The sequence below is a fragment of the Parasteatoda tepidariorum genome, chromosome 4, assembly GCF_982258835.1.
Source record: "Parasteatoda tepidariorum strain Cologne lab strain chromosome 4, Ptep-v5.0, whole genome shotgun sequence".
Taxonomy (NCBI): Eukaryota; Metazoa; Arthropoda; class Arachnida; order Araneae; family Theridiidae; genus Parasteatoda; species Parasteatoda tepidariorum.
In genome coordinates this window covers 105,474,914-105,500,601 of record NC_141758.1, presented here as the reverse complement: position 1 = coordinate 105,500,601, position 25,688 = coordinate 105,474,914, and the positions used below count along the sequence as shown (strand labels likewise).

Here is a 25,688-nt window from a genome sequence, read left to right as displayed (position 1 = left end):
TTTTGGAACAAGGCTGTGATCTAGCATTTATACATGCTCGTTTCACGAAAAAGTGAAGAGTTTAACCTCAACCACAAATAGATAGCTCTATTTAAAATATCTAAAAGTCATGAGCTACTTATATTCAATGATGTATTATTTCAGTTCTGAAATTATTACGACAAACTACACTTGGCTTCAAATGATAGCTTATTTTCAAATAATGGAATTTCATTCTGTATGATTTTTTGAATTTAAAAGTCTTTTTAACATTACATTTATATTTTAAAGCCTGTTTAGCATCATCTTCTAGAACCAGAGGATTGGATGTCTTAGAGTGGCAGAGCATTTTATAAAAGGAAAAAAAAAATACAGTAAGTATAATTTTTACACTAATTAATATAAAGATATATTCTTGAAACATACCTATGCAATTGGAAAATATAATATTAAAAAATACAATATAAAATAAAAGAAGGATTAAATGTCATCAGTAACTCTTCTTTCTAGAGCATTTCGTGTTGATTTCGTAACACAATCTTTACTTTATTACAACAACGACGAAGTTTAGCTTGCAGCTTGCTAGTGGCCCCTTTTTTATGTTGCCATCAAAAAAAGTCAATATTCATTTCCTTTAATGTTAAGCTGATATTAAGAAAGATCGAGTCCGAGCGATCAGAAACGAAAGTAGGGAGAAGACTGTTTTGGAAAGGTCAGAGGTGATATGAGAAATGGAACGGGAACGAGATATTAATGAAGTTTTTGATGATATTACTCTAGCAGAAAATCGGTAAAACAACCATGTTTTACACTTTTTAAAAATTAATATTATATTTCTCTTTGAATTCCTTACAGGGTTGGTTGAAATACAATTTAAGCTTAAATATATTTCCATATATTTTGTTTTTATTACCGTTAGTATATATATATATCATTCATTATAAATAAAGGATCTCCCAAAAATTTATGTACCTATAAATTAATTAATAAATCATGTACATACGTATAAAAAAATTTTGACTAATGATACCAGTATGTAAATCTAATTAGAAAGGATTTTTAAGTGCAATTAATGTCTGAATTATTGCCTGACAAACCAAGGAAAAAACTGGTTTAATTCTATACAAATTTGTTATTTTACCAAATGAGTTGAAAAGTTTGAAAACCTCTCAACGTATTTTATTCATTAGGTATTGCTCATTTTGTGTACACAGAAGTGTTTGGATACTTAATAGTAGCAGTAAACAAGCAATCAGAACCCCATACTGTCTCTTTTTAACAGATAAGCAGAGCCGGATTATACCTTTCGTAGGCCTTAGGCATAGCCGTTTTTGGGCCCTCCCCTCCTTCCCCCACTCCTTCCCTCTTTTCAAAATATATGCTAAAATTTTTTAACATTTTTATTAATATAGATTTTAATTTACAAATTTGTTTATCGAACTTTATCTGCAATACCGACATACTGCCAATATTGCAGTTGATATCGATAATACCATTGTGCTTAGTTTGATCGATAACTATGTAAACACTTCACGTCAACAATACAACAACAAACCAGCAAAGAAAACAGTGAAATTCATAGTGAGATTAATTACAAGAAATATTTACGCCATTTTAGACGTATTAATTTCAGAAATGACTAAAAGGCGTAAAGCTTACAGTGATTTGTAGATAATTTCGGTTTTCTTGCTCACAAAAATTTGTCAGAATCTGAGATTAAACTAAAAGCGCAAAATTTGGTGAAAATTTACTCATCCGAAATAGAGGAAAACTTTGTAGATGAATTTTTACTATTTTCAAATTTGTATGAACATAAGTCTGCACAAGAAATGTTGAAGGCTCAAATTAAAGATAAACTTGTGAATACTTTTCCTAACGTTCACATTGCATTAAGAATATATTTGTCGATTCTTGGATCAAATGCAGAAGGAGAAAGATCTTTCTCCAGATTAAAATTGATAAAAAATTATTTGCGTTCAACAATGAATCAAGATTGTTTGGCATCGCTCGCACTTATGTCTATTGAATACGACACTTTGCGTAGTTTGGAATTTGATAGCATAATACAAGATTTCGTTGAATCCAAAAATCGCAAAAAAGTAATATATTAGATCATAAGATTCTGCAAAATAATTTATTACCGAAAAATATTATATTTTTATTTGTATCTTCATAATTTTGTGCAAAATACACTTGTTGTTTTTGATGCTAAATTATTTTTGTCAACAAATTTTTTTTCTCCCAAGTTTTTCGTAGGCACGTGCCTAGTGTGCCTATAGGTTAATCCGGCCCTGCAGATAAGGATAAATTTATCGATAAAAAATGGTACTATTTCATTTTGTTGGGTCGTAAAAAACCTCTCACTGAAGTACCTGTAATAGTATATTTTCATTGTCCCAATACTAGTTGTGCTTATTTCCACTATTAACTAGGCATCGCAGGTTTCAATAATTTGGCAATTTTTTATGATCCCTGAAATGATATAATATCAGGGACGATCTAATATAATTGTTTTGAAGAGTTTTGCGTGATACCTGGTGTAGCTTAAATTATTTTAAATTTGAATTTATGTATTGTGTTTGTTAATAATGAGGAGAGATTTCTGTATCGTGGGGGATATTTCCATGTCGTGATATGTGGCAGAATAATCACCAAGTCTTAGCAACTTCTGGGTAGTGGCCTGCTGGAAATTAAAAAAAAAAATCACAGGAAGGAATTAACTTGACCGGTATTAACTCTTAGCCATCCCAGGTCAATTATCTACATGTTTCTTTTAAAAAAATTTGCAAATTTAAAATTTACTTTGCACCTTGTCTAGTGTAGTTGGCACGACAGATCACAGTACAGATATATCCCCTATAATTATTTTTAAATGGCCTAATATTCGAAAGTTAAATTGGTTTAATTGTATACAACTTTATGATTTTATTAAGTGTGCTGGAATGTTTAAAAACAGCAAGTTTACTTGGTTGATTCATTAGGAATTGCACATTTTGTGTGCACAAAAAGTGCTTAGGTATTTAATAGTTGTGAGCAACAAGCAATCAGAATTCCACATCTCCTTCTATTGCATTAGTTTAATCAGAAATAGTTTGTTTTTTTCTCAATAAAAGTGATACTATTTCGACCTATCATCGACGTACTTATATATTAGTAACTATTGCCTCAATAGATAGTTCCGATTCCACAATTAGCTAAGCATCATTGGCTTCATAATAGATGATTTTTTTATAGCCCTTGAAATGGAATAATAAAAAAATACTCTAATTTTAATTTGTTTTTGTTTTATGTGACACAACTAGGGTAGTTATATTGAATCTGAATTATGTGCATTGTTTTTAATGGGAAATTGCATGTGTTTTAGATATCAAAAAATTGGTTTTACTCGAGGTTTTAGTTTAGGAGAAGAGACAGGCTACAAAGAAGGTTATGCTCTGGGCCTTCAGCGAGGAGCACAAATAGCCTCTGAAGTAAGTATTAATATATAGAATTGTATATATATATAATATATATTTTTCACCCAGAAGATGGAAATGAAAGCACTACTTTTGATGTAACTGCACATGTTTAAAAATCATACGTAGAGTACTTGTGGTGTCATTCTAAAAAGTAAAAGTATGTGTTCTTAAAAGGTACTCAAAAATAAAGAAGAAAACCATCTTGGATCATTCAATTGCGGAAATTTTGTCATTCCGTCACACTAATTATTGGAAGTTAATGATCACATGCATAAAATTTTATAATCTTTCATTGATTCTTATACCAAATCTGTTTTATATTCCAAAATAAACACATTTTCATTTTGAAATGCAGTTGCTATTTAACATGTGACGGAATGACATAAATAAAGTTACTTTTGTTTTATATATTAATCTTAAAATCACTTAAAGACTAAGTTTTAAATGTTGTACTACGTGCATTATTTTATAAGGGTTCTTGAAAAAACAATTTCATCACAAATGTGAACAATTCACTTGTCAGCCATGTGGTTACTTTAGAATGCTGCTAGATTCAAAAAACTTAAAATTATCAAAAATAAAACAGGAAAATGTAAACATTGGCTATTCTTGAACATATTTTTAAAATCCAAATATGCAATTAATAAAAAAAGATTTTCCCATAAAAGTTGACACTTTTATGGAATTGCCCAGTATTTAATCTTTTCCGAACTTCTATCTCTCCTATTTATCCTTTCAATTTTAATGTGTTATAATGGAAGTCCATCTACCGAGAATGAAATATTTTTTATTGATAAATATTTTTTATATTATTTATTAATAAATATTTATTATGCAAATATTTAGAAAAACTTAGATGGATAATTTTCAAAATAATAAAAACCGTAAAAATCATAAACGTAAGAAAATGCGATCAAGTTTTAGATTGCATATATAAGTAGACTTGGATAAAAAGAATGCATACAGTATTCATGTGAGGGACTCTATGCATTATGCAATTTGTGTCATTTCATATTTTCTTTTTATTAAAGTGTTTAATGAGAACTTGTTCTTCAACTATAAATTGTTCTAATAAAGTTTAATATGACAAAATTTTTCACTTATTAATTACAGATAGGGTTTTATAAAGGATTTGCAATTGCTTGGATGATTGTCTTAGAAGGAGAAGAAACTGCAAAGCTAAGGTATTTAATTGATTTTGTGTGATATCATATTTAATTATGATTTTAGTACTCTCAATTTCTTTTAAGTTGATTTATAAAATTAATTTTAGCTCATTAAGTAGGAAATAGAGGTGCTATCCACATAACCAGTTGGCAATAGGTTTACTCCTATGCTAAGGCCTTCCTCTGAAATTGAGTAACATTTTTAGATGAGAGATGTTATTAACATCTTTTAAAGTGAGATTATGTCGTTCTTTGATTTGTTCTGCGGAGAAATAATTTATGGAGGAGGCAATTATTTATAATCAAAGTAACACCTGACATATCTTAAGCAATTCAATGAATTTTCATAACACTGCTTTACAATATTAACATCACAGGCAAAAATTCAAGATTGAAATTTTTATACATATTTGTATGATAATCTTCTCATTGCAATACAATGTTTTTCAAAAATCTATTTTTTATGAGCTTTCTGAAGTTTTATTCTAGCGTTTATAGTATTAGCAAGGGTAAGAAAACAATTATCAAGCCACTTTTCTCGAACACTTTCTTGAAGCCTTTACGTTTTTTAATTGCATGAAAGTACATCCATGGGCTAATCAGGGACAAGAGTGCTGATATTTTCAAAAATTACGGATATTTTGATATATACCTTGTGACAATATTCCATAGCACTCATGTCTTTCTGTAAAACATTTTTAATAGTAATAAATATATATGTTACTAATTTAAATCTGTATATAATATTTTTCTTATTGTAAATGTAATAATTATAAAAGAATTAATTTTCAATTTATGGGTGATATGTTCATATTTTGAAGGGCAAAAAAATCACTAATTATTTCCGTATTTACATTTTGCTAGTCATCATCACATAAATAAAAGTCATCAAATTTGTGGCAGTAACTGCTAAAAAAAGATTTATGAAAAAAATCAATTTAATTTACAACAAAATCACAAGAATCAGACTCTTCAAAAGGGGTTCCTCATGTGCTTTTCAAAATTTGTAATAAATAATATTCTATTAAAAATATCTGATTATAAAAACTATACGGAAACCAATAGCAATAACTGGCAAAAAATCTATTAAAAAATGTGATAGAATCTTTCGTCAAGAAGTAAATACTCAAATGTGCAATTCAAATTTTCCATCTTGTAAAAAATATATCAGGCTCTTTAAAAATCGCATAAAACTCAAACGCTATATCTGCTTTAAAAACAATCAAAACACCTTATAGATCTCTAATACTAGCGACGTAAATTGAGGGTGTCAAAAATTTATTATTTAAATGCGCAGTTTGAATTTCACGTGTCAAATAAAAAAATACCAGAACTTTAAAAACCTTTTTGAACTTTGTAGAAATTCAACTGCCAGTAAGTTCAAAAAACTGTGGTAATGTCACAATAAAAAGTGAATAATCAAAGTCTCAATTTGAATTTTGCATTACTTAAAAAATTATATGTAAAAACATCAGGATTTTCTCATGGGGAAAATTCTTTGCAATAACTGTAAAAAAAATAGTTGATTAACGATGTTTTTGGTGCAAATCTAGCGTTCAAAAAAGTAATTACTTGAGATGCATATTTAAAAAATCACGCATAATTGCAGAGCCATTCCAAGGAAGAGCTCTGCAGTGAGAAATGTGGCCATCCATAATGGCGTGATCCCTGCAAAGGGTATAGTGGGAGTCCAGAAAGGTACTAATTTTAAAAAAGAGGTCCAGCAAAACTGTCATGTTGAGTAAAAAGTGTTAACCTTATGGTGGGGGTCAATCGGTAACTTTTTCTAAGAATTTCTTCAACTTTTAAAACCGGTTATCATTGATAAAATTCTTGATAAGACGCTTGATCTTGCTAGGTATGTTAGTTGTATATACCACCATTGTTGTCCTTATCTATCAATTCCAATTTCAATCAAAGACTATACAATTCTCTACTATGTCATCCAGAACCTGATTCTGATAAAAGATCTCTAATTGGCATATTTTTTTTTTATTTCAGAAAAATAAATGCACTGAAATCATTACAAGAAATGACAGAGAATTTCCCTCACACAAATATTCAAGATGATGAATCAGTAAATAAACTCATAAAAATCAGAGCTAAATTCAAGCAGGTATATATTTTTTTATGGTACATAATATTTTAAACTTTTAAACAAATATGATGTGTATTCACGTATTATTATTGTGGTATTAACTCTGTAGTCTGATAAGCAATCTTGGCATATTTAATTTAAACTCGCATCAGTGTATATACTCCATACAAAGGGTCTGCTCAGGAAAAACAGTAATTTCACAAAGTACTTTTAAAAAAGTAAGTTCTCATGCAAACCCCGTTTTCATTGCAATCTATGGAAACGAGCTTTTCTGCAAGCTGTCTTTTGCAAAAAGGTCAGATAGTGCAACGTAGTAAGCCTAACTGGTCGCTTACGCCATATCAAAGCAAGCTTTTTTTTTTCGCTGAGTTTTTAAAAATGAAACTACCAGCCCTCTATAAACTTTACAGGAAGTCAAAATCTGAACATTATTCTAAACATTCGAACATTATCTTCAACACTGTTGTTAATTTATTCTGACATACCTTTATTTTTTATAAATCATTTTTTTCTCTGTGAAACTTTTTTTTTTGGACCTAATCAAAAATGTTCTCATAATGAAAAAAACTTTTACTGCTACTGTTAAATGCATGTTTTTATTAAAATCAAGTTGAAATTTAACCATGGACAAATTTGGATATTATTTTAATCCCAAGATTTTACAATAGCAAAATTATTTTTGAATATATGGGAAAATATGTATCAAAATTTACCAGTCATAAATTATTGCACTATCATGTGCAACTCTCCTGCATTTTGCAAGTTATTCTCAATTTCAAACTTCATTTTCCACCCCCTCTGATATGGAATTTAAAAATCTACTGATCATTTTATAATATAATCAAGAAAAGAGTTCTTTATCAGAAACTAGTTTTGATCATGTAAAGTCTGGAAATTATTTTGAATTTTGTTATTGTATATAGTGCTTAAAAATATTTTTAGACTCCTTAAAAAGTGCTTATTTTTTGTTGAAAGATTTGGCTACGCATCCTGAATATATAACCTCCTTAGGCACGGAAGTAATAACCTTTAAAAACCCACACATCAATGTCACAGAAGTCATATTAGACTTCAGAAATGAGTCTCTGTGTGACTGTCACATTTTAGTTGTGAATTGTGGTATCTGTGCTATCTGTGTAATGGTTCTACATTTAATTTATTAATTTTATGAAGTCTTTACATAATTTACCTTTTTTTTCTTTCATTTTTATCTTTTTAAAAGCTTAAGTTATTGGAGCCAAATAGAGAGAAGAGCTATCTTTAATTTTGGTATACTTAAACAATTCTTCAATTTGTTTATTTTGATATCATCCTGTTATTTATAAGCTTTTAGAGAAATTGGTAAATTTGATATAAATATTACTCTTTGAGGTTCAATTCTAATTGTTCCCACAGCATATTCATCTTCTACAAAAATCTTTAAAAAATTCCTGAAGTTTACAATTTTTTTTATCATCTTAAAATTGCCATATTGCGTCGACATGACTTTCGCAATGTAGCACTCCATTATCATATTATGACCCGTGAAGACTTGAAAATTCAAGATTATTTTCAGTTTTGTTATTTAAACTTTTATTTTTAAGTCCATTTTCTATTTTATATTTCTCTCAATGTTTTTTTTTTACTATCTTTTTTTTTCTCATTGCATTTGTGACCAAAATTTTCTTTTCTTTAACATTCCTTCTTTTCTTTGTTTTTAAATTCTTTATCTTTATTTATCATTTTCTTTTCTTTATCATTACTATCCTTAAAATGGATTTCAGGAGAAATGTGTAATGGCAGGTCTTTTTTTTTATATATATAAGCAAAAAAAGTGAAGAAAATTCAAGACTATTTTCAGTTTTGTTATTTAAACTTTTATTTTTAAGTCCATTTTCTATTTTATCTTTCTCAATGTTTTTTTTTACAATATTTTTTTTTTCTCATTGCATTTATGACCAAAATGTTCTTTTCTTCCAAAATGAATCCTTTTCTTTATTTTTAAATTCTCTTATTTTTATTTATCATTTTATTTTCTTTATCATTACTATCCTTAAAATGGATTTCAGGAGAAATGTGTAATGACGGGTCTTTTTCTTTTATAAGCAGAAAAAGTCATCAAGTTCTACCGCTTTTGCCTTACTACCTGTTTCTCGCAATCAATCACCAATTAAAACTCAATTCAAGCTTTTAAATCTAATATTGCTTAAGGTAAATCAGTTTTTAAGATATGAAACTGAACTGATTTAGCTGTGTTTCTAAATTTTCAGATTTAAGGTTTGGTTAAATTGCAAATTACCTTTTGTTTTACCTTTACAAAGTTTTTTTTTTCTCTTTTAAACATGAAATTTTTTAAAGATTTTATTGGGAGTTATATTTAAAGTACTACCTGTGTCTACATTTAAAACGATAATTTTATTAATCAAAATTAGGTATTTGTTATTTTTAAAGTTTTTATTATACTATTAACTGACAATTTTGTGTTTGGTTTAAATTTGAAAAAGTTTTAATTTGATGGGGGCAAACCTTCAAGCTTCAATTATATGCATATAGGTTATATTTATTTTTTAACCCAACTCTACCTTTTTTATAAAATATGAGTCTTTAGATTCATCTGAAAATTTTAAAAATCACTGTGGCCAATTAGTGGGACAGAATAATGTTCTTGAGAAATTTCAATAACTTTTTCGAAATAATTATGATTGAATTAATTGTTTAAGTGCATCGTTAAGGCTGAACTTGAATGAACTTTTGAAAATTTTTAAATTTCCATTAGTTATCCTAGTTGTATTTTATAGTTTGGTTTTGAAAATGTTTGAGTCAGGTTGGTGAATTGAATGCTGATGTCTAGCTCAAACATCAGTATGTCAGGTTTCTTGTCTACTTCATCTTGATATTTAAATTTTAAAAATTTCTATCATTTTCTGAGTTTTCTATGAGATTATTTAAGACATCAGTATTAGTGGGTAAATTCTTAATAGGGGTAATATCCATTTCAGTGTACTCAGTTTTTAATTCGTATTTTTTTGCGACTCTTTAAGGGGCATTTAGAAATTTCAATTATTGAATATTACTTTTAAGGGGGGGGGAATTTCAAATATTTTAGCCATAATGAAATTTTGAATCTCAGCATCACTAAAAAAATTGCTACAAATATAAAATTTTAGCCCTGAATACATTATTTCCCAATGCTCATATATTAAGCACTTATATAATAGACTAGGGGTGCACAACCTATGGCCTGCATATGCGGCCTGCCGGCTGTTGATGTGCAGCCCGCAGGAACTTCTGAACGCAATGAAAAATTTCTTTTCATTTGGTTTTTGTTTAAACATTATAAATTTTCTTTTATTAAAATATTTAATTTAAATTTATATTACTTTTTAAAATGCATTTGTTTCTTGTGCTTTCATTCTGTAAGTTTTTTTTTGGTTAGAATTTATATCCCCCCTCCCAATATTTATGTATATAAATATTTGATTAATTATTGTGAAAAATGGAAAAAGTTTTTTAAAAAAAATATCTGTTTTTTTAGTTTTAAATAAATTCAAATAAATAAAAGTATTTAATTTTCTGTAAATATGTTATTAAGTGTACCGATAAAAAAATATTTAGTGCTTAGAGCACTAATGTTTACATAAAAATTATCATATTTGCTGCTTATTGATTAAATATGCTTGCGGCCCTTCGTTAATCTATGTGCTGTGCTAGTGGCCCTTCACTTAAATAAGTTGTGCACCCCTATAATAGACGCTTCAAAACTGTCTCAGTTTTAATAATAAATAATACTCTCATATTACTGATTCAAGGAAGAGGGAAAAAATTCAAAACTTCTAATAAATTTTAAATTTTATCCATATTTATTAATCAATTTATTATTATTTTAAACATTTTACTCAGAAATATTAAGCATTTTAGTTAGGAATATTATTTTTGAATTGTATAAAGAATTAGCGATATATTTTTTGAGAGCTTCGAATAATAAAATAAATTTTCAAGAAATAAATATAATGTAGTATCTTATTATTTATAAATACAATAATATTTATGTTGTAATAAATAAATGTAAAAAAAATTAGAAAAATCTAATTTAAATTTTTAAAAAAATCTGATTTTTTATTAAATCAAGATTTTTAGCTACCCTAGTTTGCATAAAGAAACTCACAGAATAATATTTCATGAACTAATTTGTTTCTACTATAATAAGAAAACTTAAGGAAAAGTATCGCATATCACAAAAGATAAATTGGAGCCTCGCATTATGAAAAAACAAACATTGATCTATCATGTTTTATACTTTAATGATAGATCATTTACTATTCTTTTAAATAACTAGTTAAAGTGTAAATTGTAACAATTTTATTTACTTCAAAACTAGATTGATTGTTATTCTATGGAATAATTGGTTAAAGTATTGATTGTGCTGATATTTAACTGGCCTCATCAATTATTTTGAGAAATAACAGTTTCATACTTTTAAGGTGATACCTCTTCTATCATGATGGTGAACTGCAGCTCAGTTAACTGCATGATTAAAAAAAAGGGCGTTACTTGTTTTGAAGGTACTCATCTAACAGAATTAATATTCTTAGAGTACCTGTCTTTAGGAAACTCCATGTGTTGTGCTTATTATAAGATAAGTTATAAAATACTACAGACATTTACTATATGGTTTTGAAATGTTTTTTTTTCCTTCATTCTTTTACCTTTATGTATTATGATTTATCTATGCCTATCATTATATATTTCAAAACCCTAGAAAAGTATTTTATAAAACTAATTAAAGGGTATCTGTGCGCCTGGAAAGTCATGTGAAATCATGGAAAGCCATGAATTTTGGTATTGAACAAAATTTGTCATGATTTTTAACTATTTTTTTAAAATAATCATTAGAAAGTCATGGATTTAGGTCACGGAAAATTCTAATTTTTAAAATGGAATTTAACCCCCCAAAAATTTCATTATGTTCCAAATATCTGAATTTGTAACAAAAGCCCCACTCACAGTCATATTTTACTAAAATATAAAATGTTTTTATCATCTTCTTTAAAAATTATGGTGTTCTTTCAAAAAATGAAAGAAAAAACATTTCTAGAGTGAACTGTCTTTTCAACTTCTGTGATTTCAGAATTTTTGTTTTATTTATTTTATCAATTTCAAATTCTAGCTGATGCAAGCAGTCATTAGCAATTTTTTTTTTAATCCGAAATGAAAACAGAAAAAACCAGAGTATTTCTTTCTTTCTTATAAACATTAAAAGTATCTTTAGAATATAATTCTGCAGAAAAAAAAAGAAAAAATTATTTGCTTTTGTATTTTTTTCAACTATTTTATTGCTTTAACTCTTTCATTACTCTGTTTTTTAAATTTGAAATCTATAAATATGAAGATGCAGAGTATATATCAGTTTTGGTTATACCTGTCATTTCAATTAATGTTATTATAATGCTTTTTTAAAATTTATTGTTGTGCTTTTTGTCAGAGAAGATAATAACTACGTTAAGTCACGAAAAAATTTTGGAATTAGTCATGGATTTGAAAATCTAAAATGTAGTAGATACTCTGCAATTAAAAACTTAAATACTCTTGTCTTTTAATTAGTTTTATGAAAAATAGTAATCATCTTCCAGTAATCAAGAAAACTTCAATAGTAATCAAGAAAACTTTCATTTGTGAATATGTTGACTTTGTGTTGAAAATATTATTATTATTTGGAGAAATTTGTTAATTGAAAATCTTGTGAAACTATTTGTAGGTGATATCTCTGCTGAATGTAGAGACAGAATATGTAACTGAAATGAAGCCATCTACTCAAACACAGCCTCGTCCTGATGAACTCTCTTTTTGACTTTTCCTCTCTATCTGTATTGGACAAAAGGGTGTTTTTGTTTTGTGCCAAAAAAAGTCAATCAAAGCAATCAATGGATGATGAGTATGTGAAAATGTTCTGTTAGCAATTAGAAAATGTTTCTGCAAAAAGTTGAACAATTCAATTTCATGAACTTGCTAGTGCAAAAATATTATTGCTTACACATAGTTAAATGATTTCTATTAATTAGTTGCCTTTGATTTAAAAAAAAATTATCATTAATTTCTATATCATTAATATCTATCACTTTTTCTCCAAGTGGGGTTTTAAGCCTGAACCCAATCACTTGTTTCAACCTTTTATGAAAAGAATCTTATTAAGAATATTCATTAAAAAAAACTTGGAAAAACCAATAACTCAATCCATCGTATGATGGAAAGACAAAATATGTTATGCGATTTTCAAAAAAATAAAGATGATTTAAATATACTATCTTCAATAAGCCTTTCAAAGATGACAGTTGCTCAATTACATGGATTGAAAATCATGAGCATATGATGCTAGATCTCGTTTGATTAGAAAATCAATGTAATCTCCCATTCCAATTATTTTTTTTCCCTTAAAAAAGTGCCTGTACCCTTAACTAGGTGCATTTACCAGGCGATCGGTATGGTCGGATCACTTTGGCTGCTCCAAGCTTCATATACTGAAGTGAACAAAAATTTAAAATTCATTTGAGGGAAACTACCTGTAAAAATTTTTAATTTTTTATTAAGGTACAGAAACTTAATTGGATGGGCAGGGAAATTTTTGTTGCTTCTGCACGAAGAAAAAGTTCTAATTTAAATGTGAGGTTCCTAAATCATATGAATACAAAGAGCAATCAATGATACCTCACCATTAGAATTTGTTTTTAGCATGAAAATGTAACTCATTGTAAGGACGAGGCATATAATTTACATAACTGTGCAGTGTCAGCGATGGAAACGATGTCATTTGAACATCCTGTGAATATGATCATACATTCACACAAATGCCTTAGAAAACCAAAGTTTATCAACAAAAACTATAAACGTAAGAAATTACAGGGTGTAGCTATAAATGTCTATGACTGATTTAATAACTCTTGGAAATACAGCAGAAACATAACCCAGATACCAAAATATGGTTTATTTTGAATCTGCAAAATCCTTTTAATGTAAACCTAAAAAGGTTTTTTGTGCAGTTTACAAGTAAACCTTCTAACTTTAAAACAAGATCTGTGAAAATCTCCTCTATTCTACCCACATTACCCTTAATTCAAAACCTTGGAAAACAACCTTCTATATTAAAACCTTTAATCGAAGTTGTCATAAGGTTTTCAAGCGTGAAAAAATCCTTGAATAAAGCTAGTCTTAAGGGGAAAATAATCTTAAATCTAGGTCATTATAAGGTTTCTTTTTGCAGTGTCTTATATGCTCAGCTAAAATCTACCTTGTCATGAAATTTTAATGAACAAAGCAATTTGATTCTATCGCTAGTGTGACCTCAGGTGAAGCGTCATTATGGACCTAAATGACTATTTTACTTAAGTGACAATACTTTTTAAAAAAAGCTTTAAGAAAATAATTTTTAATCCTTTGAGGATAAAAGGTTTTAAACTGCCATATTTTTGCTTTATTGAAAAAAGGTTTTTATTAGAAACATTTTTGTAACAATAAAAAGAAAATTCTGACACAAGGTTGCTGTAAGGTTTCATGCTTCCAGGGATACTCATTTAGTGTATTTTAAAATGACCTCTACCTGATGTCTTGCACTTCTGTACTTGCAGGGTATCCGCGCACCTGGAAAGACATGAGAAACAATGGAAAGTCATGAATTTCGGTATTGAACAAAATTTTTCATGAATTTAACTATTTTTTAAAAAAAATCACGGAAAGTCATGGATTTAGGTCGCCAAAAATTTTTATTTTTATAATGGAATTCCCCCCCGGAATGGAAGGTTTTATGGTGTTCCGAATATTTGAATTTGTCACAAAATCCCCACTCACAGTCATATTTTATTAAAATGTAAAAGGTTTTTATCATGTTCTTTAAAATTATGGTGTTCTTTCAAAAAATGAAGAAAAAAACATAATTTCTAGAGCGAAGTATCTTTTAAACTTCTGTGATTTCAGAATTTTTTTTATTTTTTTTTATGTTATCAATTCAAAATTCTAGCTGAATCGAGCCAGTCACTGGCAATTTTTTTTTTAAAATTCCGAAATGAAAACAGAAAAATCAGGAGTATTTCTTTCCTTCCTGATGAACAAGAAAAGTATCTTTAGAATATAATTCTGCAGAAAAAAAAAATATATAATTTATTATTCTGTTTTTGTCGGGAGAAAATAGTAACTTCGTTAAGTCATGAAAAGTTCTTGGAATGAGTCATGAAAAGTTTTAAGTGTAGCAGATACCCTGTACTTGGCTGTAAAACTTTCAGAAACAAGTTTTGAAATCTTCGTTTGGAATGCTCTTTAATTCTGACGTTGGGGTTTTCTGAATAAGTTACAATATCGTTAAACCTTGCTTCTTAACTTAGTTTTTTGGTTTCAAAAGTTTTGGAGATGATTCACACTCTATTCTGGCAAATTTTTTTGTTTCTAAAGTTAAAAATTTGCTAAAGGACCAAAGTTTATGGATGTGGAAGACATTAACAATGTTAAAGTTTAAAAAACATTCCAAAAGAGGACTTTAAAAGTTGTTTTTAAAAATTTTAGTGACAAGCACAAAAGTGCAGTTCATTGGTTAGAGGTTACTTTGAAATGGGTTCATATGACACCTTTCAGGAATTATTAGATCAGTTTTGGAAATGAATAGCTGCTCCTTGTTCATTAATATGGGCTACTAAATTTAAAATCTAATCAGAAGAAAATTGAAGGCATTAAGTTTAGGAGCATAATAACTGCTATTTTCTGAAAATGTATTTTGGTGTTACTAGAGCCATTTATATGTCTGTCATTACTAAATTGCGTTATATATGTTTTCACATTTATTTGACTTACACTTTTGAGAGCAGTTTAGTATACATTCCTGACTAGTTTTAATTGTTGCTGAGAAAACTAATATCAATGAAAATTTATTCTTATCATTGAATTAAGTTATGCTTCTAAATATTTGAATTTATTAAAAATGATCTAATTATCAGAAATATCTAATAAAAATTGTAAAAATTATAGTATTTTTGATACTATATGCTTCTTTTGTCAGTGTAAATGTTTAAAATTATTAAAAATACTTGTACTACTTATATATTTTGAGTGAAATCTATGTAAATTCATTCATTAAATCTTACATTGAGTTATATAATCAAATATAAATGTGGCAATAAGTTAATATAATGTGCCACAATGCTATTGTAAATAATGTAAGGTGTATAATAAAACTAGATGTAATTATTTAGTTAATGTTGTAAATATATTTTTCTTCTTCTTCTGTTGAAAATGTATATTTTTTCCCTATAATGCATTCTTTTATTATTCAAATTTTCTGTCACTTTGTGAGGTGTATCGAATTTTCATTAAAAAATTGGGTTGCCTTAAACTAGATTGCACTAATCTGAAATAAAATTTAAAAACATAGTAGATTCCTAGATAAGGGATTTTTAACAGAATGGCCTGATGATATTTTAGTGTTTGATTGAATTATCTCATTTAGTTTGAAACTAGTTCAATAAAAGAATATTTTAAATTATGACTAGTCGTCCAAAATTTATGGTTAATGCTGAATTATTAAAACATCATTAATAGTCCACAGACTAACAGTAACAACTTTCAATCAGTCTAATTTGATCAGAAATTTCAAAATCAAAAACAAGTAAATGTTTGATCGATCAACATTTGGAGGATTCTTTGAAAATGTCAATTGCAAATGTAATACAAAATATTGATGCTTTAGTAAAGCAAAAACGAGTCTTCAAATGGACTCTATGATTTCAATGTCATTTTTTTTAGCTTGCATGTATGTTTAGTGTATTTATATTTTGCTTGTTTTGGGACCAACGAAAAAGGATACAAGAAATTGATTTAAATATAATTTCATTTCAGTTTTTAACAAAATTCTAATAGTCTAGAAATGTTTAAGCTTAGTAACCCGCAATAAAATTGGCTGTTATCTTCATCGTGCTGACGAATTTCTTCGACTTTATTATTGTATGTAACAGATGGTGGGTTTCCTAAATTATTTGATGTGACCCTTGCTCAAGAAATTGAAGTCTCCTAGTGTAGAGGTAGAGAAAATAGTGCCTGAGATTTTAAAAATAAAATCTAATTTTTTTTTCTCATTAAAGGATAGTTTGCATCTTTTACCTGCAATAAAGTTTATAAACGAAGTTTTTAAGAAATGTTTGATCGAGTGTTAATTTTTCTTTAAGTTTTTTCCTTTTCTTTTGAGGTGTTTTTGTTCTTTTTTAATTTCAGTTTACTACTTGCTATTTTTTTTTTGCTGACAATTTTTTTTCTGGTTAATATGCTTTAAGTTGAAAGCTTTGTTGATTACAATATTTTGTATTTTTTTATATATGTTTTTCTACTATGTATTTTTTATATTTGAAAGGACAAGATAATTAAAGTACAGTTTCAGCTTGTTTTAAATACATGATCTTAATAATAATTTGTTGAAGTAAAAAGAATCAACAAAATGCAAAATAAGTGTGAAATAATTTTTAGTTTTGGAATAAAAGAAACTTTCTGCATTTGGTGTTACGTGACTGTTGTTGATGAAGAATATAGGTATAACGAAAGATGCATACCATGTGATGCAAATTGTTATTGATCTTGGTTTAGCAATTTATTCTCTGATAGACTTTAAAAAATAAATAAATAAAATCTGACATCAGTATGAGCAACCCTGTGATCGTACAATTAAGAATATTAATAATTTTCATACAATTAAGAAAATTAATGAGTTTTTCTATCTTTTTCAAGATTCTGACTACCTTAAATATATTTTAAATTATGACAAAATTTATTAAATATTTTTTTTAAAAATTATTAAATAATCTTTATTAAATGTTTAATATAGTTTATAATTTTTGAATTAGAATTTAGATTTGCTTTAAATGCAAATTATGAAAAAAAATTTTGACTCAGATTTTTTCCCTGCATAACAATTGTATATATTTGTTAACAATATTTAATGGATATTGTACAAAGCAGGTTCAGCAAGTAATTTTTTGAGATATTTGGATACTTTACACAATTTTATTTAATAAGAAAAAACTTGTATTCCTTACTAATGTTCATAATTTATTGGAGTAATTTAAACTTTCAAAAAATTCTTAGCTGTCCAATTTTTAACAAACTAGACCATGGTCCACCGTTGGTTTAGACACTTGTTCAAAAGGTTCCATGGATGATACAATGTGTAGTCAAATTTTGTAATGTTGCACTGTTATATATTCGCAATAGCCATGAAATGACTTCAAATTTAATTACAAAAAATTGTTCACCATTAATCAAATTAAGTATTTATGCAGAAGATATGGATTTTGTGTAGAGGAAAACGTTTAAATATAAATGTTCCCTCCCCATTTTTAACATGGTGCATAGCGTTTTTAAAAAGTACTTAAAGGTGCTTTTTTTATTGAGTGTTTTTAAAAAGTGCTTAATTTTTCTTTTTCGAAAATGAGATTTATTTTCTTTACCGTATAGATTTTCACTGTGTGTTATGCAAAGGCATGGTTTCCCCATTGCTCTATTCAACATCTTCAAAATTCATTCAACTACAATCTATTTCGGCCGGCATTTCGTCAGTCCATAACGTATGTTGCATGTTTTATGCAAAACAAGGAAGTCAGATGTGCGTCTACTGATTTCGGGTCGGTGAGATTCTTGCACTCTCATGTACAACTCAGCTGAATTTTGTAAAATATTCTAAATTTCAGACTTCATTTTCCACCCTCTGAAATAGAACCAAAAAATCTCTCGATCTTTTTATGGTTGCTAATATTATCAAGAAAAGAGTTCTTTGTCAGAAACTAGTTATTTTATCATGATCATGTAAAGTCTTTGAAAATTATTTTGCATGTTAATGCATATAGCGCTTAAAAATATTTTTTGATTGCTTGAAAAGTACCTTAAAGGTGCTTATTTTTTGTTGAGAAATTTGGCTACGCACCCTGTTTAATGTACAAATAAATGACTGAAAGTTAAAATGATTCTAGACAATTGACTGTCTGAACCTTTAATTTAAGAAAGGCCTGCAAAATGTGTTAGATATTTATAAATTGATGTTTCATCGTGTTAAAAGGTTTAGTTTTATAGAAAGTATATAGACTGGCCACTGAAAAAATTACCATATAAGTGTGAAATGTTTCTTTTTATTCTTAAGCCGTTGGAGAAATCTTAAATTTGTTTACTATTGTGTAACAAAAATCTTGAAAATATTTTCAACTTTTAGTTACAGGACTTCCAACTTTCTACGCTTTTTAGGAAAGTTTCTTCTAATGGCAGCTAAGTTAATGTATTATTTATTGTATAGTAAATTTGATTTAAAAGTACATCTCTATCTTCTAGCCCCCTCTTGGTAAGGCTTGTAAAATGTTCTGAAGCCTTTAGATCTTAATAGTCTTTGTAAATATTTCACAAAGAGCGTAATAGTTGGAAGCTCTGTACACAAACATGATTTCATTTTCGTCGTTAAATAGAAATAACTACAAGTCATCCGTGTTACTACTTTGTTCAAAGTATGTTGTGATAAATATTTATGTACTTCATTATGGTTTAAAATAAGTATTTTAATGTTATCAATTAGTTATTGGATTGAATTTATCCTCTGCAAATAAATGTATTATTGATGTAAATTACATACAAACTGATTTAACTGTGCTAAATTTTTATGATTTGTAAAATAAGCTAACCTTCTACTGCCAAAGTTTTGCCATCCATAATATAACTAAAATTCCAAAAATATTTATTTAGCCTCACATTTAAATAACAAACAGTATAATTTTATTAATTAATTTTTTTTTTTTTTTGGAATCAATATTTGTAAACTGAAGCAAGCATAAAATAAACTGAACTGTTTTGTCATACATATTTTGAAATGTATATGTTATTTTAATTCTACCATTTACATATTGCACTTCTGTTTCAATTTATTACATTTTTGTAAGATATAACTCAGATCATATTTTCAATTACAATTAGAAGATAACTTTTCATGACATGTAATGCTTTCTCATTTATTCTTTAATTTTTTGAAAACATCATTATGTTTGGGGATTAAATCAGTTTTTTCTGAAGTAGCCTTTAAAAATATCTCTTAAAAACAAAATTCCTTCATATGTTTTAGATTTAAAAAAAAATTATTTAAAAACTTTTGACTTTTAAGAACATGTATGATATGTAATTGGGCTTTAAGACTTAATGCTTTTTAAAGCCTAAGTTCAGTATTGAATCTTTTATCTAGAAATCTGAATGAAAGATAAAAATCTATAATTTGCTTCAATACATTATTTATGAAACTTTCTTAATTCACGTCGGGTAAACAAAGCTTTACAAGAAAACATAAAAGAGATTTTCTTTTTTCTTATTTAAAAACAACCAGTACGGTACTTTTGACTGCAAATTATCTTTGAAAGGTGGAGGAATTACTAAAGTAATTATACCAGCTTACTAGACATCCATAACTTTTAGAGGTTTTTAAAAGCATTATAGAAAAATAGGGTGGCCACTCAAATCGGTTTTTAAATTTCCCTGAAATTTCCAGGTCAATGTGTCTTTTTTTTTCGGTTAAAGTATAAGAAAAACGTCACTATTATAAAGTATTTTATATCTTTTAAATGTTATTTTTTTAGTCCTCCACGAAGGAAAAATTTCTCCTAATACTTGATGTAGGAGTTACCTTGTCTTCTGGATCGAATTAAAAACTACAAGTATACCGAGTTGTACAATAGTAGTCGTAAACTCAAAAATTGGGACAGCTGTTCAGCGATGATTATAAAAAAAAAAAAGTATATCATTGTGAAAAAATTAGACTAAATTTATTTTAATATTGTAAGATTTTGTTTTTTATTTTTCAAATGTTTAATATTTTGGAACAACTTTAATTTTTACAAAATTATGATAGATGTGGAGAAAATAATATGTATAGGAATATATTATTTTTGCAATTGGAAACTTGCACAGTGCAGAACAAAAAAAAAAAAATTTCGTTTTACTTCTTCCTACACATGTGAATAAGAATTTTTTATATTCTATGTTTCTTCATCATTTAACATGTTTCCCATACATTACTTAGTTTTTGTCAGCTTTTTAGAATAAAAGGAGAAACAGTTTCGGAAATATCATCTTTGGGAATGCAAACATTTACCAACTCTCGACGTTGTGATTACTACACAATTCTAATTTTGAATCAAAAATTAAATATTTACCATCAAAACAGTAAAATTAAATGTTAATATGTTGTTGGTTCTTAAAAGAACCTCTTTTAATTAAAATATGTTATAAAAGTTGAAAATGAAATCAAGAAAATTACCATCGCTGCAAGAAATGCAGGGTAATCCGCACACCTGGAAAGTCATGAATTTCAATGTTGAGCAAAATTTGTTATGAAATGTCATGGTTTTAACTATTTTTTTAAAAAAAATCATGGAAAGTCATGGATTTACGTCGCCGAAGAATCTAATTTTTTTAAATAGAATTTACCCCCCCCCTCCCCTCCCATTTCAGGGTGTTTCAAATATCTGAATTTGTAACAAAATCCCCACTCACAGTCATATTTTATTAAAATAAAAAATGTTTTTTATCATGTTCTTTAAAAATTATGGTGTTCTTGCAAAGAAATGAAAGAAAAAACGTTATTTCCAGAGTGAATTATCTTTTAAACTTCTGTGATTTCAGAATTTTTATTATTTATTTATTTTGTTTCATCAATTTAAAATTCTAGCTGAAGCCAGCCAGTCATTGGCAATTTTTTTAAAATTCCGAAATGAGAACAGAAAAATCTGGAGTATTTCTTTCGTTTCTGATGAACAAGAAAAGTATTTTTAGAGTATAATTCTACTGAAAAAAAAAAGAAAAAATATTATTTGCTTTTGTATTTTTTTCAGCTATTTTATTGCTTCAACTCTTCCTTTACTCTTTTTTTTTTAAATTTGAAATCTATAAATATGAAGATGCAGAGTATAACAGTTTTTGTTATACTAATCATTTCATTTAATGTTATTATAATACTTTTTTAAATTTATTGTTGTGTTTTTGTCAGAGAAAATAGTAACTTCGTAAAGTCATGAAAAATCTTGGAATTAGTCATGAATTTGAAAATCTGAAATGTAGCAGATACCCTGGAAATGTCAACAAACATTGCTGTTAGCGATTATAAGAAAATGCGCGCTTGGTTTGCTTTGCTGAGAAAAAATAATTCATCTATTTCATTGGATGAAAGCACAAACGCTTTCAGAAAAAGATTGCAAGAAAAAATCTATTGTTATATTATGACCAACTAATTTTTGGAGAATTTTAGAAAAGTTAAAGATTCTCCAAAAACCATTTTTAATCATTTTGTCAAACGATAAATGGGTTCAGCCCACATACTTTTATAAATAGCAAATATCCCAACACTTTCTTGCACAATCTTAGCCTTTCCTATACTGCCTAGTCCTATAGTCTCCTAAAGAAGTGGAAGGATTCTCTTATTCATTTTGCAATCATGGGAGAGTTTCATGTGGCATTCTAGTTTAACAGGGTTATAATGGAACAAATTTTAATGCAAGCAAAATACTGCTAAGTTGATGGTATTTCAACTGTTTGGCAAGAAATTTTTGTCTAAAAGTGGGTATAACAGATGGTAAATTGATTTTATTTATTAAATTAATAATATAAATTAGTAAAATAATTTTAATTTAAATTAGTAAAATTAAGAAAAAAGTTCCAGCTTTTTTATTAAAGATCCCTGATTTTTCCAGTACAAAAATAATTCCTTGATAATTCCAGGTTTTCAAGGAGATTGGCCACACTGAAAAATTAGGTTGCATAATACAGGGTGCATAGCCAGATTTTCCAACACCTTTTAAGTACTTTTTTAGCACTCAAAAAATATTTTTAATCACTTTTCAAAAAAAATCAGGATTTGTGCAGTCATAAAATTTATTTCTTTCTATTGTGTAAAGTTCTTAATTTATAAACGTAAAATCTATAAAGTTCAAAAACTTTATTATGATAAAATAACTAGTTTTTGACAAATATTGCAGAGAAAATTGTGCATTTTTTTGTTATTTAGAACGATATTACGGCAAAGAAAAAAACTCTCTTAGTAAAAGACAGAAAATTATGCACTTTTTACAAACCCACAAAAAAAAGCACCTTAAAGGGGTTTTAAAAAACGTAAATCAAAAATAAGCACTCTGTAATAAATGTATAAAACAAAGTTCTATGCAGAACAACCACAGCGGTCAAAATGACCACAATAGAGATTTCAACATTATTCATTGAAATAGTACTTTTTTTCGTCATTACTTAATCGGCTCACACACCCGAGTACATAGACATTGTATAGGTATTCTTTTATTATAGCGATCCCTCTCTAGTTCGCTATCAGACCCTAAAACTGCTAATGTAGTTCTTTTCAAACCTCTTTATGACATGAGGTCGCTAATCGAACTGCAAATTTGCAATTCTTTGCTAAGCAATGATAAAATTCTAGTATTTGTTTAACAGCAGAAGAAACTTATAACAATTGATGAACTATTAAACTCAAGAATTCAGAATCTGTTCACTTTATAGTTACAAACCGGCAGATTGTATACGATTCTTTGTTATTCACAATATCCCTGTGGCAGAATTTTTTTGAGCTGTCCGCGACTAAACTCTCTAGCACTAATATCTTTCTGCAAGATATTTTTAATACTAACAAACATATATGATACTAATTTAAAACAACAAATAAGCTATGTTTACAAATAAATAAATAAAATAATTTTCTTAATTGAACATGTAATAATTTTTCTAATATGGGTGACATTCTCACATTTTGTTGGGGGGAGGGGGACGAACATATTATTTACTTCTTTGCATTTTGTAAATAAGCATCACAATAAAAAAATATTAAATATCATGAAATCCGTAGTAGTGATTGCAAAAAAAAAAAAGATCATGACGAAATCACGTAAATTGGACAACTCAAATGTGTGTTCGTTTCAAGGTTGTAATAAAAAATATCAGATTTAAAAACTATGGAGAAATCAATAGCGATAACTTCCAAAAATTCGATAGAATTATTGCCTTAAAAATAAATAATACTCAAATGCACGATTTGAATTTCCCATAGTGTTTGAAATATATTGAGATGTTTAAAAACCATGTGAAAATCAATATTAATAATTGCCAAAAATACAACCGAAACATTACATCGATTTATCGGTGCCGATTATCTACTATCGGTGTAAATTGAGCATGTCAAAAAGGGATTATCTAAATGCTTGATTCAAATATTACATGTAAATTTCTGTAAAAAGAGAAAAGTAAAATTTTTTACTTTTCGAAAGAAAAATCTTTCTGCATGAACTCTGTAAAGTTCTGCGACACTGTCGCTGCGATTCTGCCAAGGGGTACAATATTATGCACAGTAATGCAGATTCAATTATTCATTTTGTTTAACAGCAGAGGTAGTAGATTTCAATTCGTTATTTCTTGGCTCACATACGATTCACTAATTTAAACATAGATTTACTCACTATCCTAAGTAAAGAGATAATAACAATATCAAACACTTTTAGAATATTAATATCATGAAACTTAATTTTAAGAATGGAATGGTAAATGGAACTTAAAAAAACGACTAGGTGCAGCCATTCAAGACACCAGACATTCACTTTCGCGAATTGATATTAATTTATTTACTAATATTTCATTTATTTGATATTTTTAATTTCCAAATAGGAAAAGATCAGTGTTTGAAATACCTCTCATGGTTTTAACTAATTCAAATTAGAAACTATAATAAGTTTTTGGTTATGAAGGGCACAACATAGTCTGACAAAACTTTTAGATGTTTTATAACATGAAATAGAGAGGTATTTGAAAGCTTTTGCTTTATATAAACAAAACTAACCCTATCTAGAAATCATGAAAAAATATTTTAAAGTTTGTTTTTTTCTCGATATCTTACATAAATTTTAGGTAAAATTCATAGAGATGACATTGAAATTCAGAAACAATAAAGAACTTAGTTATATTATGTAGAATAAATTTCTAAGAATATAATATTTTCTGTTTATCCCAGTAAGAAAATAAAAAGTGATAGAAGGAAAGGATTTGACTATACACTGAACTCAAAAGCATTAGGTAAATTTATGTCAACATAAAATATAACTTGAGGATGAAGTTTCCTAACTGACGTAGCAAAATTTGAATGGAGCTGCCATATATCCAGGTGGTTTCAAGTTAAGTTGCACTATCGCCCTAGTGGTGCTCTTTATTCTAATAAAAGGTGCACTTTTCTGACTTAATTTACAAGGGCAATGACTGGTGAGCTTGGCTTGTCTAATCTAAGAACTCCTCTCGCCACAAAGTCTGGTGCTATGGAAAAAAGAATGGCGTATTTTAAGGAGGGTAGCTTCACTCTAGGACTAACACATTAGACCGAAGAACGAGATTCCCTTTCTCTCGTCTACCCGTGTAAAGTAACCATTCCAAAACAGTGAGCCCGCACCCCTACTTGAAATAGTCATACCTTGTTACCATAGTCACCGCCACAGGTCAAGACGAATGCCTGGGGAGTTCTTATTTCAGACAAACTATAAATGTCGTTAGGAACAACAACAAACAGAAAATTTTTTTCAACACCTACAAAACTCATGTAACATTGAAATAAAATTAGAATATTTTTATTATGACCATCCTATGAAAAGTAATATAGATTTAATTTGCTCTTAAATTTCAATTGAAGTTTATTATTCAAATGAAGGATAAAATTTAATCTTTGAATTTACTATGTTAACCTGAATCCCTCAAACTTGGAGGAAGGAGAAAGATCTTTAGTCGTGACTAAGGCCAAAAAGGACTCAATAGAATTTTGTTAGCCAGTGTAATTAAGAGTTCTAAAAATCAGACACATTGCTCTTCAGTCGACATCCCCCACATGGATAAGGTGGGACGATGAACCTCTATTTTATTTTGTCTGATGTCAACTTACTGTTTTGACAACATTGTTACTAAGCATTTATTGTAACCTTAAGTTAA

The 25,688-nt window shown here is 27.9% G+C and overlaps 2 protein-coding genes across 3 annotated transcripts in view; one reads left to right on the top strand and one right to left on the bottom strand.

The window, feature by feature from the left end:
* The window catches only part of LOC107455027 (kelch domain-containing protein 3), a 36,435-nt gene extending 35,869 nt beyond the window's left edge, over positions 1–566 (bottom strand). The window contains exon 1 of the mRNA XM_087161875.1: positions 406–566. The gene's annotated coding sequence lies outside the window, so the exon portion shown is untranslated. The remainder of the gene's footprint in view (positions 1–405) is intronic.
* A 50-nt stretch (positions 567–616) lies between these two features.
* Positions 617–17,200, top strand: LOC107455019 (protein LTO1 homolog). 2 transcript variants are annotated; one of them, XR_015433244.1, is made up of 6 exons: positions 617–769; positions 3,344–3,449; positions 4,551–4,621; positions 6,605–6,719; positions 12,436–14,289; positions 14,921–17,200. XR_015433244.1 is itself a non-coding variant. In XM_016072417.4 (5 exons), exons 1-5 carry the CDS (start codon positions 711–713, stop codon positions 12,526–12,528), a joined length of 444 nt encoding a protein of 147 aa, XP_015927903.1. In that variant the 5' UTR covers positions 617–710; the 3' UTR covers positions 12,529–15,908. The 2 variants fall into 2 exon arrangements, 1 of the variants encoding a protein (XP_015927903.1); XM_016072417.4 differs by having other exon boundaries at positions 12,436–15,908.
* Positions 17,201–25,688: the final 8,488 nt, after the last annotated feature.

What these genes read in the sequence shown, in the direction of transcription:
- LOC107455019 (XM_016072417.4), top strand. Translation starts at nt 711, where the DNA reads ATGGAACGGGAACGAGATATTAATGAAGTTTTTGATGATATTACTCTA. An exon ending in ATTACTCTAGCAGAAAATCG is followed by an intron (nt 770 to 3,343) that starts GTAAAACAACCA and finishes CATGTGTTTTAG; the next exon opens with ATATCAAAAAATTGGTTTTA. An exon ending in GAGCACAAATAGCCTCTGAA is followed by an intron (nt 3,450 to 4,550) that starts GTAAGTATTAAT and finishes TATTAATTACAG; the next exon opens with ATAGGGTTTTATAAAGGATT.